Source organism: Staurois parvus, unplaced genomic scaffold (genome assembly GCF_062004578.1).
Source record: "Staurois parvus isolate SC_StPar_1 unplaced genomic scaffold, SC_StPar_1.0 ptg001150l, whole genome shotgun sequence".
Taxonomy (NCBI): domain Eukaryota; kingdom Metazoa; phylum Chordata; class Amphibia; order Anura; family Ranidae; genus Staurois; species Staurois parvus.
Window position 1 is genome coordinate 68,087 of NW_028318946.1, and position 16,338 is coordinate 84,424.

A 16,338-nucleotide genomic window follows, 5' to 3' on the forward strand; every position below is an offset into this window, starting at 1 on the left:
GAAGGAGAAGTAGAAGAAGAGGCAGAAAAAGAAGCAGAGGAAAAAGAAGAAGGAGAAGAAGATGAAAAAGAGGAAGAAGAAAAAGAAGAAGCAGAAAAAGCAGAAGAAGCAGAAAAAGAAGGAGAAGAAGTAGAAAAAGAAGAAGAGTGAGAAAAAGAAGAAGAAGAAGGAGAAGAAGAAGAAGAAGAAAAGAAGAAGAAGAAAAAGAAAAGAAGAAGAAGAAAAAGGAGAAGAAGAAAAAGAAGGAGAAGAAGAAGGAGAAAAAGAAGAAAAAGAAGAAGAAGAAAAAGAAGAAGAAGCAGAAAAAGAAGAAGAAAAAGGAGAAGAATGAGAAAAAGAAGAAGAAAAAGAAGGAGAAGCAGAAGAAAAAGAAGAAGAAGAAGAAGTAAAAGAAGAGGAGGAAAAAAGAGGAAGGAGAAGAAAAAGAAGAAGAGGAAGTAGAAAAAGAAGAGGAAAAAGAAGAAGAAGCAGAAGAAGAAGAATTCCAGTCGCTAATATATTTTACATGAAAAAGTATAGCGGTTGCAACAATGTATCCATTTGTATCTATTTGTATCCGAATAAAAACATCTGTATCAGAAATGGATACAAATAGATACATCATTGCAACCACAAGACTTTTTCATGTGAAATATAATAGCGGAGCTCTCTGCAGGGACAGAAGTAATTAAATGCTGGCTGTAGACAGGACAAAAATCGGCCGATTTTTTTTTTTTTACCGTTGGTGGTAAAGTCAGCCTATTGAACGACCAATTTTTTCTTTTGTTTTAAAAAAACGGCTGGTTTTGGACCCGTCTATGGCCTGCATTATAGAGTTGTTGGGAGCAGACGCTTGATGAACATCGTTCAAAATGTACTTCAAATTTGAGCTCACTTTTAACATTCGATTTCCGAAGGAAAGCCCTATTTATTGTTAGAAAATAATTTGTTTGAGGAAAAAAATGTCCAAATTTTCTCATCGTGGCAGTTAAGAACGAGCGCCGAACGTTCTTTAGATTTTAAACCAAATTTGAAAAGTGTATGGCCAGCTTGAAAGTAAGGGAAGTGAGCACTGATAGATTCCTCCTTCATTTGTGTTCTGGGGACACTTTCTGTTCCAGGGCCAATGGTGACCGGGACAAAAAAAAGAGATCGAATATCCCCAACAGGGACGGAGACAGCGATTGGAGGACCGAATCCTGCAGTCAGCTGCATTGCCTCACTTCCTATATATAAATCTGCTGTACGTGTCGGGCTTTTGGAAGGGAGAAAGCTGCAGGAATTTCTATTATGAATCAGCAGTTCCATCTGCCAGGCTCTGAGCCGAGTGTTTATCCCGCAGTTGTCATGTCTTTTCTATAGAAAAAACACAATGGAATTGCTTCGTACGGGCGTACCTTCCCGATAGGAACCGGTATGACTCAACCTGCTGAAAGCTGAACTCGGGTCAAACGGCTGAATATGCAATTGAAGTTGATAAATCGATCGTTATTCTGTTCTTCAAGCCATGAGATAATGAGTACCCCCTACCAGACAGAACGGTGAGGTCATTGACCTCACTTTTCTCCCTTACAGTTCAGCATGGTCACCGACACTCCCTCCCTGTTCATTGGACAGTGAAGGGAGCATTGGTGCCCTCAAGATATTTTTTCTAACTCGGTAAGGATGAAGATGACAGCTCCAGGCATTATTGTAGTGTGACATGTTTTCAATATTTAAAGGGTCGGTCCAACCAAAACTAGTCATCTTCATCCTTAATGCCCCTTCACTGTCCAGTCAACAGAGTGGAGGTTGTGTTGATGACCAAGCTGTGCTGCTCAACTGTAGCAGTGAAGAGTGAGGTCACCAATCTAGCTGTTCTGTCTGGTAAGGGGGTACCAGTGGAGAGCTAAACTCTTACCCAGGGGCGGACTGACCATTTGGAAACTCGGGCACTGCCCGAAGGCCCGGGGTCAGTAGGGGGCTCCATGAGATGCCCCTGGTACCTTTTTCATAGGCTTTTTTGAGTTTGGGCATGGACACGGGGGCCCCATGAGATGCCCCTGGTACCTTTTTCATAGGCTTTTTTGAGTTTGGGCATGGACACAGGGGCCCCATGATCCCCTATTGCCTGGGGGCCCCATGAGTTGTCAGTCCGCCCCTGCTCTTACCTTCTGTTCCGAGGGCAGCTGTAAAATTTCAGATTTCCCTTCATGCAACAGGAAACGAGTGGAATTCACTCCAGAACTCCCGTCTTAGAGAGTTGTTGGGAGCAGACGTCCCAATTGGAGGATTTTTCCTCACTTTTTGCTCTTGAGAGAACCCTAAAATTTTGGATGGTCCTTCATTTTCTGTCCCGGTCACTATGGTCATCAGGGTGAGCTTGGGTTCAAGTCCAAACCCCAAGAGAAGCTTTCAGTGCCTAACAGAGCATTTGAGCTAAGATGGCCACGTGGCCAAATTGGGTTGATGTAATTGACCTAATATGGAAATGTGGCCCATATTTGGCCAATAATGCCCCAACCCCTTTGTTTACATACAGCTCTGGGGCAGGGAATGCCCTGGCTGCAGATAATTGGATCGGCACTGAAAGCCTCCTGAGTTTGGACCAACCCAAACCCATACCTAATGGTCTGGTGGACACATTGAGAGCAGGTATCCCCCCTCCACTGGTGCCATAGACAGCTATGAAGAACCAACATGGGTGGTTCACACCTTATCCAAAAACTAAAAAAGATAGATTAAAGAAACCGTAGACAGAAGGATCAAGTCCTTGTACACCTGCATGCAGTCCTTAAATGTGTTGTCCATGCTCCTCTTGAATAAGTGATCAGCGTTGTCTTCTATCTTCTGTCACAGGTGACCACGGCCAGGAACACTGGCCAGATTCCTTCCCTGACTGTGGTGGAACTGCTCAATCTCCAATCAATGTAAAGACAGGAGAAGTTACCTACAACGGCTCCTTACCCCCTATAAAACCAGTCGGATATAGCACCCACGGAGACTCCACTTTCACCCTCACCAATAATGGTCACACAGGTAAACTGCGGTGGTGATTGGCCTCAGTCAAGATACTTGTATACCGGTTTTAACTGACTATTGTGAATCGGAGAGCTGACTATTCCTCACTTGAGTGATCTACAGTATTACAACACCAGCTCCATGTTTTCATTAAAGAGACCCGGTCACTTTGTCCTTTCAAAAAATCAAGGTCACATGCTCCCCCATACCTGGGTATTTTATAATGGCTACATACGCTCACTTTCAGAAAATCAACAAAATTTCTTTTGAGCCTACCATCTTCTTCCACTGCAGCCACCTCAGAACACCCTGTGCAAGCTCCATGTTGGGTGGTGTAGGAGCTTAATGTCCAAGCAAAGTTGGGTTGTGTAGGAGCTTAATGTCCAAGCAAAGTTGGGTTGTGTAGGAGCTTAATGTCCAAGCAAAGTTGGGTGGTGTAGGAGCTTAATGTCCAAGCAAAGTTGGGTGGTGTAGGAGCTTAATGTCCAAGCAAAGTTGGGTGGTGTAGGAGCTTAATGTCCAAGCAAAGTTGGGTGGTGTAGGAGCTTAATATCCAAGCAAAGTTGGGTGGTGTAGGAGCTTAATGTCCAAGCAAAGTTGGGTGGTGTAGGAGCTTAATGTCCAAGCAAAGTTGGGTGGTGTAGGAGCTTAATGTCCAAGCAAAGTTGGGTGGTGTAGGAGCTTAATGTCCAAGCAAAGTTGGGTGGTGTAGGAGCTTAATATCCAAGCAAAGTTGGGTGGTGTAGGAGCTTAATGTCCAAGCAAAGTTGGGTTGTGTAGGAGCTTAATGTCCAAGCAAAGTTGGGTGGTGTAGGAGCTTAATGTCCAAGCAAAGTTGGGTGGTGTAGGAGCTTAATGTCCAAGCAAAGTACTTGGGCCTGGTGATGGCCACTAGGCTTGAGCACTGTATTGTGGGAGAAGTCCTTCTGTCCCTTTTGCTCTTCGGTTGCCCCCCTTTCTGATCTATAAAAATGTAACTCTAAAAAGCTGTCTACTACACTAAACCTTCAAGGTATCTAAGAAGATGTAGATTGAGGAGATGGTGATAACTCATAGTGGTTTTGCTATGGTGCCCCATCATACATTGGCTACAGCACTGCTCCTACAGGACAGCTAGGTGACTATGTAGGCCAAGTCCACCTTTACAATAACAGAAGGCCTAGGACAAAGTGGTCCCTTTGACCCCTCTCAACAGTAGCCAGATTTACATGTTGGGAAGATGTTGCTATCCCATTGTGCTTTTACTATCAGGCCCCACCATATGTGGTACAGTTCTGCTCCTATGGGACAGCTAGTTGACTATGTAGGCCCAGTCTACTTTTACAATAACACAAGGCCTAGGACAAAAAAGTCCCTTTGACCCTTCTCAACAGTACCCAGACTTACATGTTGGGAAGATGTTGCTATCCCATTGTGCTTTTACTATCAGGCCAGACCATATGTGGTTACAGTTCTGCTCCTACAGGACAGTTGGCGACTCTGTAGGCCAAGTCCTCCTTTACAATAACAGAAGGCCTAGGACAAAACTGTCCCTTTGACCCTTCTCAACAGTAGCCAGATGCTCCTATGGTAATATAAAATACTAACGTTTTTTTATATACACATTTTATTAGAATAGTTTGGGGTTTTTTTATGCAGCACTTTACATACTGAACATGCACATTAGGCCCTGCCCTTGAGGAGCTTACGGATGTGTTGGGAAGATGTTGCTATTCCATTGTGCTTTTACTATCAGGCCCCACCATATGTGGTTACAGCTCTGCTCCTATAGGACAGTTGGTGACTCTGTAGGCCAAGTCCTCCTTTACAATAACAGAAGGCCTAGGACAAAACTGTCCCTTTGACCCTTCTCAACAGTAGCCAAACGGATGTGTTGGGAAGATGTTGCTATTACATTGTGCTTTTACTATCAGGCTCCACCATATGTGGTCCCAGCTCTGCTCCTATAGGACAGTTGGTTACTCTGTAGGCCAAGTCCACCTTTATAATAACAGAAGGCCTAGGACAAAACTATCCTTTTGACCCTTCTCAACAGTAACCAGACGGACTTGTTGGGAAGATGGTGCTATCCTATTGTGCCTTCTCTATCAGGCCCCACTATATGTGGTTACAGCTCTGCTCCTACAGGAAAGCTAGGTGACTACATAGGACCAGTCCACTTTCACAATAACAGAAGGTCTAGTTCAATACTGTCCTTTTGACTTCTCTCAGCAGCAGCCAGACGGATGTGTTGACATCAGTCCATTTCTGTCTGAACCTTTCATGAAGAATATTTCATGAACTTTGGAGAGGAGCCTGTGACATTTAAACATGGCCGCACACATATCAGCACGTTAGACCATGTCAAAAATGTTTGGCATGTCCTACCAAGCTGTCTAATTAATTTTACAACCCACAGGTTTCTGCCAATATGAAACAAAGTGGTGAGTTCACCTGGTGTGTAGCCAATGCAGCACTTACATTACTAAAGTTCTGCAGAGGGGAACATTTGTCAGTTGGGTGGTATCTATTCACAATCGGAGTCTGACAATACATTTTAGTACCTTTAGTTTAGCTTCAGATGAGAAGTCACCAGGTTTTACTTCTTTTTTCTTGCATTTGACACCCGTCCTTGTCCCCTCGATCACCTCTTGGGCTCATTCCGACACCAAATGCCTTTCGAGGATGGGAACATTGTCACATGTTTCCAAGAAAATGAATGCCCTTTCCTGTCTTCTGGTGTCTAAGTTTGGAAAAGTGTGAAGGTCAGTCCCCAAACCAGCTGGCTCGATGTACCAAAAATGATGAAGTATGTGACCTTTGGCTTCCTGTCATTCTTAATCAGGACTGGTTTTCATCAAGCTCAGAATCTGTGTAGATAATCGACCTGGAGACCTGACCCAGCAGGCATAAAGCTGGTTACAGACCTCAGCTGGAGGTCAGATATACATGCAAAATCCAACCTCTCAATGGCTTTTCTTGTCACACTTTAAACATATATCTTGTACTGCATGTTGCAGACACCCTCAGCTGAGCTGTCAACGTGAAGTTAAGTTGCATACAGCCATAGAAGCCATTAATTCTACGAAGTAGGGACCTAACAAAACAGTATATCTATAACCTATGTAGTTATATTTCCTTTAGGATATAAAGCCAGTTTATTGGCTTGTGCAAACTCCTACAGGTTGCTCAGCTATTGGTAGCTAGTAATGAAGAAGTTATTTTATGAGAGAGAACTATACACTATGGCTAAAGGTGCGTGGATGCCTATTACACCTCTATGGGCTTGTTGGACATCCCAATTCCAAAACCGCAGGATTTCATATGCACTTTTCTGTGAAGGCTTTCCATAATATTTTGTGGTGTTTCTATGGGAATTTGTGCCCACTGATCCAGTAGAACATTTGTGAGGTCAGGTACTGATGTTGAATGAGAAGACCTGGACCACCATCAGCATTCCAGTTCATCCCAAAGGTGTTCAGTAGAGTTGAGGTAAGAGATCTGTGCAAGAATCTCGAGTCCCTCCAAACCAAACTGGTCAAACCATGCCTTTATGGAGTTGTCCACCATTTATGAGGTCAGGTACTGATGTTTGATTAGAAGACCTGGCTCCCAATCGACATCCCAGTTCATCTCATAGGTGTTCAATAAGGTTGAGGTCAGGGTTGCCACTTGAGTTCCTTCACACCAAACTCATCAAGCCATGTGTTTATGGAGCTAGCTTTGTGCACAGGGGCATAGTCATGCTGGAATAATCATATCATAGGTAAAGGTGTGTTTGCACACCTGGCCATCAAGCCTCTTTGAGCTTGTTGGAGATCCCAATTAAAATACCACGGGGTTTTATATGCACTTTTCTGGGAAGGCACCTGGACACCTGACCATCAAGCCTGTATGTGCTTGTTGGACATCTCAATTCCATAACCATGGGGTTTCATTTGCACTTTTCTTGAAAGACACCTGGACACCTGACCATCAAGCCTCTATGTGCTTGTTGGACATCTCAATTCCATAACCATGGGGTTTCATTTGCACTTTTCTGGGAAGGCTTGCCATAGTATTTTGTTGTGTGTCTGTGGGAATTTGTGCCCACTAAGCACAAAGAACAATTGTGAGATCAGGTACTGGTGTTGGATGAGAGACCTGGCTCCCAGTTGACATTCCAGTTCATCCCATAGGTGTTCAGTAGGGTTGTTGGTTTGGATCCTTCACATCAAACCCATCAAACCACGTCTTTATGGAGTTGGCTTTGTGCACAGGGGCACAGTCATGCTGGAACAATTATGTAATGTCATGGGAAAAGCTGTGTGGACACCTGACCATCACACTTCTATGAACTTGTTGGACATCTCAATTCCATAACCACGGGGTTTCGTTTGCACTTTTCTGGGAAGGCTTGCCATAGTATTTTGTTCTGTGTCTGGGAGAATTTGTGCCCACTAAGCCTATAGAACAATTGTGAGATCAGGTACTGGTGTTGGATGAAAAGACCTGGCTCCCAGTTGACATTCCAATTCTTCCCATAGATGTTCAGTAGGGTTGAAGTCACTGCCACTTGAGTTCCTTCACACCAGACTCATCAATCCACGTCTTTATGGAGCTGGCTTTGTGCACAAGGGCATAGTCATGCTGGAATAATCATGTCATAGGTAAAGGTGTGTGTGCACACGTGGCCATCAAGCCTCTTTGAGCTTGTTGGAGATCCCAATTAAAATACCACGGGGTTTCATATGCACTTTTCTGGGAAGGCACCTGGACACCTGACCATCAAGCCTGTATGTGCTTGTTGGACATCTCAATTCCATAACCATGGGGTTTCATTTGCACTTTTCTGGAAAGGCACCTGGACACCTGACCATCAAGACTCTATGTGCTTGTTGGACATCTCAATTCCATAACCACAGGGTTTCATTTGCACTTTTCTGGGAAGGCTTGCCATAGTATTTTGTTGTGTGTCTGGGAATTTGTGCCCACTAAGCACAAAGAACAATTGTGAGATCAGGTACTTGTGTTGGATGAGAGACCTGGCTCCCAGTTGACATTCCAGTTCATCCCATAGGTGTTCAGTAGGGTTGTTGGTTTGGTTCCTTCACACCAAACCCATCAAACCACGTCTTTATGGAGTTGACTTTGTGCACAGGGGCACAGTCATGCTGGAACAATTATGTAATGTCATGGGAAAAGCTGTGTGGACACCTGACCATCACACTTCTATGAACTTGTTGGACATCTCAATTCCATAACTACGGGGTTTCATTTGCACTTTTCTGGGAAGGCTTGCCATAGTATTTTGTTCTGTGTCTGGGAGAATTTGTGCCCACTAAGCCTATAGAACAATTGTGAGATCAGGTACTGGTGTTGGATGGAAAGACCTGGCTCCCAGTTGACATTCCAATTCATCCCATAGGTGTTCAGTAGGGTTGTGGGTTTGGTTCTTTCACACCAAACTCATCAAACCATGTCTTTATGGAGTTGGCTTTGTGCACAGGGGCACAGTTATGCTGGAACAATCATGCAATGTCATGGGAAAAGCTGTGTGGACACCTGAACATCACACCTCTATAAGCTTGTTGGACATCCCAATTCCAAAACCCTTCATCTCACGCTGGTCCATAAAGATGTCCAAATACCGGCACACATAATATACCAGTAAGGCACAGGGACCATTGGAGGAAACATAAGTAGGAATCTCTTTAGTTCCGCTTTAAACATTGTCCAGCTTAAATCTAATTTGATTTCAGATTTTGTCTTAGCATTTTGCTCAACCTCTGCTTGGACCAGAATGGACTAGATCTCCCAAAAGCTCATCTGGTAAATTGATCTGTTAGTCCAAATAAAAAAAAAAAGGATTGATTGCAAGACTCAATTGTGTTACTAGTGCACTGATAAGGCTACAATCACCTTTGTAAATTTTGTATTCATTTCCCTAAGGATCAGGAAATTGACTTTGTCTGGACTTGTTTACACGTCCATAAAGCCTGCTGAACCATTTCCTTATTTACCAGGAACGTCTCTCCTTACCCAAATATTGTATTGGCCCCCAACAAAGACTGTCAGCTGCCAAACAATTCCTAACTCTCATCCTAATTAGAGATTCAATTGTATGTATCCTGAACACAAAGAGGGACATCACACCCATATTGTTATCTCCTATTCCTAATCTGGCTGGATACCTCTTTGGGTTACAGAAGAGGCATTGTCCATTCTCCATTCACCAAATATCTGGAGGAATGAAAGTGCCATCAAACCTCTTTTATCAGTTTCCCGGGTGGGTGACAACAGCATAGTTACATAGTTAGTCTGGTTGAAAAAAGACAAAAGTCCATCCAGTTCAACCATTAAAAAAAAAAAGTTATAATCCTATACCCACAGTTGATCCAGAGGAAGTAAAAAAAAAACCCAGCAAAGCATGATCCAATTTGCTCCTGCAGGGAAAAAATTCCTTCCTGATCCCCCGAGAGGCAATCGGATATTCCCTGGATCAACTTCTCCTATAAATGTTATATCCAGTTATATTCTGTGTATCCAAGAAACAATCCAGGACTTTTTTGAAACAATCCACTGAGCTGGCCAGAACCAACTCTTGAGGGAGTCTATCTTTCCCTCAACTCTTGAGGGAGTCTATCTTTCCCTCAACTCTTGAGGGAGTCTATCTTTCCCTCAACTCTTGAGGGAGTCTATCTTTCCCTCAACTCTTAAAGGAGTCTATCTTTCCCTCAACTCTTGAGGGAGTCTATCTTTCCCTCAACTCTTGATGGAGTCTATCTTTCCCTCAACTCCTGAAGAAGTCTATCTTTCCCTCAACTCTTGATGGAGTCTATCTTTCCCTCAACTCTTGAAGAAGTATATCTTTCCTTCAACTCTTGAGGGAGTCTATCTTTCCCTCAACCCTTGAGGGAGTCTATCTTTCCCTCAACTCTTGAAGAAGTCTATCTTTCCCTCAACTCTTGAGGGAGTCTATCTTTCCCTCAACTCTTGAGGGAGTCTATCTTTCCCTCAACTCTTGAGGGAGTCTATCTTTCCCTCAACTCTTAACCACTTGCCTACCAGGCACTTATACCCCCTTCCTTACCAGGCCAATTTTCAGCTTTCAGCGCTGCCGCACTTTGATTGACAATTGCGCAGTCATGCAACATTGTACCCATATGAAATTTTGATCATTTTTTTCTCACAAATAGAGCTTTCTTTTGGTGGTATTTAATCGCCACTGGGCGCTTTACTTTTTGCGCTATAAATTAAAAAAAGTGCAAAAAATTTGAAAAAAAAAAAAAAGTTTATTTGTTTCTTTTATAAAATTTTTCAAACAGGTATTTTTTCTCCTTCACTGATTTGCGTTGATGAGGCGGCACTGATGGGCACTGATAGGCGGCACTGATGGGCACTGATAGGCAGCACTAAAGGGCACTGATAGGCAGTACTAATGAGGAGGCACTGATAGGCGGCACTGATAGACAGCACTAATTAGGGGTCACGGATAGGCGGCACTGATATGCAGCACTGATAGGCGGCACTGATAGGTGACACTGATGATGGGTACTGATAGACGGCACTGACTGGCATCACTTCTGGGCACTGACTGGCGGCACTGACTGGCACAACCCCTGGGCACTGGTGGGTGGCACTGACTGGCAGCACTGGTGGGTGGCACTGGTGGACAGCACTGGTGGGTGGGCACAGGTGGGTGGCACTGGTGGGCACAGGTGGGTGGCGCTGGTGGGCACAGGTGGGTGGCACTGCTGGGCACATGTAGGTGGCACTGCTGGGCACAGGTAGGTGGCACTGCAGAGTGGCACAGGTGGGGGCACTGCTGGGCACAGGTGGGGGCACTGCTGGGCACAGGTGGGGGCACTGCTGGGAATGGGTGGGCGGGGCTAGTGGGCGCACAGCTGATCGGAACTTGGGGGGGTCACTGCTGGGCACCGATCATCAGGGCACTGATCATCAGTGCCCTGATGATCGGTGCCGATCCCCGCTCTGACAACTGCCGGTTCTCGGCAGTACTTTCCTCACGATCTGACAGCGTGAGGAAAGTGCAGCCGAGAACCGGCACTTGCATTTTCCTGTGATCAGCGTGTCATTGGACACCGCTGATCACGTGGTAAAAGGCCGGTGGGATCGGCCTTTCACCACATCTCGTGATCAGCTGTGTCCGTAGGACACAGCGATCACGGAGATCGCCGGGTGCGCGCCCCCTGGGGCGCGCAGGAGAGCGCGTTCTGGGAGGACGTCATATGACGTCCACTCAGAACTGGCCGGCCGCGGTGAAGCCGTCATTCGGCTATGCGCGGTCGGCAAGTGGTTAAAGGAGTCTATCTTTCCCTCAACCCTTGAGGGAGTCTATCTTTCCCTCAACTCTTGAAGAAGTCTATCTTTCCCTCAACTCTTGAGGGAGTCTATCTTTCCCTCAACTCTTGAGGGAGTCTATCTTTCCCTCAACTCTTGAGGGAGTCTATCTTTCCCTCAACTCTTGAGGGAGTCTATTCCACATTTTCACAGCTCTCACTGAGAAGAAACCTTTCCGTTTTTGGAGATTAAATTTCTTTTTCTCCAGACGTAAAGAGCGCCCCCCTGTCCTCTGTGATGACCTCAGGGTGAAAAGCTCTACACCGAGTTCACTATATGAACCATGCCCGTGTAATGTGTGTTTTTAAACGTCTACTTGTAGTCACCATTTAACAGGGTGACAACAGAGGAACACAACTGGGAGAGAGGGACTGAGAGTTGTCACCCTAACAGGAAGTGCCTGAACAGGGACCTTCCTGGCAAGACTATTTTAAAGAAAGGTGCAGAAATAAAATAATATTATAAATGGCTTTTGAAATGACACCACCCGTCTGCATCGTCCCTCAAGAGTAGGTTCTGGCCAGCTTCGCTGATTGCTTTAACCACTTGTCTACCGGGCACTTTCACCCCTTCCTGCCCAGGCCAATTTCCAGCTTTCAGCGCTGTCGCACTTTGAATGACAATTGCGCGGTCATGCAGCACTGTACTCACATTAAATTTTTTATCATTTTTTTGAGACAGAGCTTTCTTCTTGACAGGCATCATTGGTGGGCATTGACAGACATTACTGATGGGCACTGAAAGGCAGTACTCCTATACTGGTAGGCAGCACTGACTGGCACTGATAGGCGACACTGATAAGCAGCACTGACTGGCACTGTTATGCAGGCCATAGACGGGTTGTTTATTGGCGGAATTTTCGTCCGCGCGAAAAATCAGCCGATATTCTCGCCGTTAGTGGGGCCACTGACGGGCACTGATAGGCGGTACTGATTGGCAGCACTCATAGGTGGCACTGACTGGCACTGATAGTTGGCACTGAAAGGCAACTCAGATGGGCACTGGTATGTGGCCTTGATGGGCACTGGTAGGCACTGACAGGTGGCATTGATGGGCACTGGTAGGCACTGATATGTGGCATTGATGGGCACTGGTAGGCTCTGACAGGTGGCATTGATGGGCACTGGTAGGCTCTGACAGGTGGCATTGATGGGCACTGGTAGGCACTGATATGTGGCATTGATGGGCACTGACAGGTGGCACTGATGGGGCTCCACTGATCATCAGGGCACTGGTGGTCAGTGTAGATGTCCCACTAAGTCGCACTCATCTAAAGTCATGTCCAAGTCGCATCAAGTCGCACTGTAAAGTCGCAATGAAATTGCATGATTTTGAAGTTGCACAAGTGTGAATGGAGCCTTAACCGTTCCCGACTGCCCTATAGCAGAAATACTGCTACAGGGCAGTACGGGTGTGCAAAATCACATATATATATGTGATTTTGTATTTGCGGGTAGGGGGCGCGTGCATCTGCGGCTGTCAATCACCGAGTCCCGGTCAGTGATTACTCGCCGTCACACGGTGATTGCCGAGAATCTCCGACGGGGAGGAGAACTGTTTGTAAACAAAACAGTTCTCCTCCCTGTCAGCTCCTGCACACTGCTTTGGATGGCTCTGCACAGCGCAGCCATCCAAACCAGTGTGCTTACAGTGAAGCACACAGATACCGCCTTATAGTAAAGCAGCACACAGTTAACCCTTTGATCGCCCCTCACATTAACCCCTTCCTGCCCAGTGCCATTAGTATAGCATCAGTGCTTTTTTTTATTTTAGCACTGATCGCTGTATTGGTGTCACTGGGGATGTCAGTGGCAGTCAGTTCCCCGCAGTGTCAGAATGCCCGCCGCAGTCCCGCTATAAGTTGCTGATAGCCGCCATTACTAATAAAAAAAATCCCACTATATATACACCGCCAATTGTAAACGTTATAACTTTCACGTAAACCAATTAATTTACACATATTGGGATTTTTTTTTTTACCAAAGACATGAAGCAGAATTTTGTCCTAAATTAATGATGAAATTCGATTTTTAAAAATTTTTTTTTACTGGATATGTTTAATAGCAAAATGTCCAAAATGTTTTTTTTCTCAAAATTGTCGGTCTTTTTTTTTTTTAAACCATTTCCCGACCGGCCGTTGCATATAAACTGCAGGGTCGGGTGGCCGTTTATAAACGGCCCCCCCGCCCTCCGCTTGTGCGCGCTCCCTGGGAGCGTGCAGCACCGCGATCTGGTGCCCGCTGTGTCCTCCGGACACAGTGAAACACCGATCGTCGGACGGGACCCTATGTACGAGGTCCCGATCATGTGATTACTGATTGGCCAATCAGTGATCACATGCAAAGTAGTAAGCAAGATGTCACTTCTGACATCATTGCTTACTACATGTGAAATCTGTGAACGATCACAGAGGTCACATGGTACAAGGCTATTCACAACAGCCTTGTACCATGTGACAAGCTGTGACCAATCACAGCTCACTCAGTACTTCTCAATGGCTGCAAGAATGCAGACAGAGAGAAAGAGAAATGATTGCTTTTACATCCTATATGGGAGTAAAAGCAATCAGTGTAAAAAAAAAAAAAAATCTTCATCACCCCCCACAAGTAGTACAGTGTCACCATGGTGACACTGTACTGCTAGGGTGACAGTATGTAAAAAAATAAAATAAAAATAATAATATAAAAATGTAAAAAAAAATGTTTAAAAATTATAGTTTTTGGTTATAAACTAATTTGGATTTTTTTTTTTAACTAAAAAGATAACGGAATAAATTTTGGCCAAGATTTATGATGAAATATTATTTATTTGCAAAATTTTATAAAAAAAACACTTTTTTTCAAAATTTTTTAAGTTTTTCATTTACATAGCAAAAAAAAATAAAAATCCCAGTGGTGAATAAATACCACCAAAATAAAGCTTTATCTGTCTCAAAAAAATGGTAAAAAATTCATTTGGGTACAGTGTTGCATGACCGCGCAATTGCCATTCAAAGTGTGATAGCGCTGAAAGCTGAAAATTGGCCTGGTCAGGAAGGGGGTGAAAGTGTCAGGTCTGAAAGTGGTTAATAGCGCAAAAAATAAAAAACGCACAGGGGATCAAATACCACCAAAAGAAAGCTCTATTTGTGTGAAAAAGGACGTAAATTTAACCGTTTCAATACCGGGCACTTTTACACCTTCCTGCCCAGGCCATTTTTCAGGTTTCAGCGCTCTCACACTTTGAATGACAATTGCGCGGTCATACAACACTGTACCCAAACTAAAATTTTATCATTTTCTTCACACAACTAGAGCTTTCTTTTGGTGGTATTTAATCACTGCTGGGGTTTTTATTTTTTGCTAAATTAACAAAAAAAAAAAAAAAATTTTGAAAAAAAACCACATTTTTCTTTCTTTCTGTTATAAAAGTTTACAAATAAATAATTGTTCTTCATAAATTTAGGCCGAGATGTATTCTGCTACATGTCTTTGGTGAAAATAACCCAAATTAGGATGTATTATTTAGTTTGTAGGAAAGTTATAGAGTTCACAAACTATGGTATAGATCTGAATATTGATCAATCCTGAAGTACTGACAGCCAATCTAATTTCTTGAGGTCCAAGAATGTCAGAATAGTACAGATATCCCCCAAATGTCAGAATAGTACAGATATCCCCCAAATGTCAGGACAGTACAGATATCCCCCAAATGTCAGAACAGTACAGATATCCCCCAAATGTCAGAACAGTACAGATATCCCCCAAATGTCAGGACAGTACAGATATCCCCCAAATGTCAGAACAGTACAGATATCCCCCAAATGTCAGGACGGTACAGATATCCCCCAAATGTCAGAACAGTACAGATATCCCCAAAATGTCAGGACGGTACAGATATCCCCCAAATGACCCCTTTTTGCAGAGTAGACAGTCCGACGTACTTCATAAGAGGAATGGCGAGTTTTTTGAAGTTGTATTTTTTTTGTCATAATTTTTCGGAAAATTAAAAAATTTTAAAAATTATTTTCACTATATTTTTTTTACTTACTGTCACCAGTGCAGTACAGCGTCATCATATAACTGGCATGGCGGTGAACAGGGACACTGACTGGTGACAGTATGAAAAAAAAAAAAAAATTTTTATATTTTTTTTATTTTGAATTTTTTATTACTTTTTTTTTTTTTTTAAAGATTTTTTTTCATATTTTACTATGACCAAAGTAGTACAATGTTACCATAGTAACATTGTACTACGTTGGGGAAGTGATCAGTATTTTATTTTATTTTTTTTACACAATTTGCTTATAGCAAAGAATTACTTTGCTATAAGCAAGCATTTACCTGAATGAAATCGATTCATTCAGGTTTTTTTTTTTGTGCTTAGCTGTGATTTGGTCACAGCTAATCACATGACATGTGCATGTGATTAGCTGTGACCATTCACAGCTAGGCACTAGTATACAATGGATGGCATGAATGAAGCCATCCATTGTATACAACTGTCATGTGACCTGCTGTGATTGGTCACAGCAGGTCACATGGTACCGGCAACGGGGGCCGGTACTCAGATCTGTCATCGGCCGTGACACGGCGGGTGACAGATCGCACCGCTGCGAGGCTCTGCATTACCGCAAACTGCGCATGTGCGGGTGCACGCCAAATGGCATGCACCCGGAATGCCGATGCACTTTTGAAGCCGCCAAACGCCCATTGGCCGGGCGGCTAATGGTTAATTTGGGTGCAGTGTTGCATGACCGCGCAATTGTCAGTTAAAGTAACTCAGCGCCATATCGCAAAAAATGGCCTGGTCAGGAAGGGGGGTAAATCCTCTGGAGGGCGAGGGGTTAGAACAACAAGCGGGGAATATAAATCGCAGAAAGCTGTGAAAGCAGCCATTGTGGCATGTGCTAAAGTGGCACTCCGGGCCTGTGCCGAATGTCCTGTTCAGTAGGACGAACGACTTCTCTTGGAAGTAGAACAGAATAATAGTCGTTCCATTTCTGACGATATATTTCAGGGCAGGAAGGGGCACTATGAACAAACATGGAGCCGTTTA

At 44.1% G+C, this 16,338-nt stretch overlaps 1 protein-coding gene across 1 annotated transcript in view; it reads left to right on the forward strand.

Annotated features, from left to right (window-relative positions):
• CA14 (carbonic anhydrase 14) overlaps nucleotides 1–16,338 on the forward strand; it is a 78,936-nt gene that overhangs the window by 25,316 nt on the left and 37,282 nt on the right. Inside the window, exon 3 of the mRNA XM_089659342.1 lies at nucleotides 2,818–2,997. Within this exon, the coding sequence (XP_089515468.1) occupies nucleotides 2,818–2,997 (180 nt within the window). The remainder of the gene's footprint in view (nucleotides 1–2,817; nucleotides 2,998–16,338) is intronic.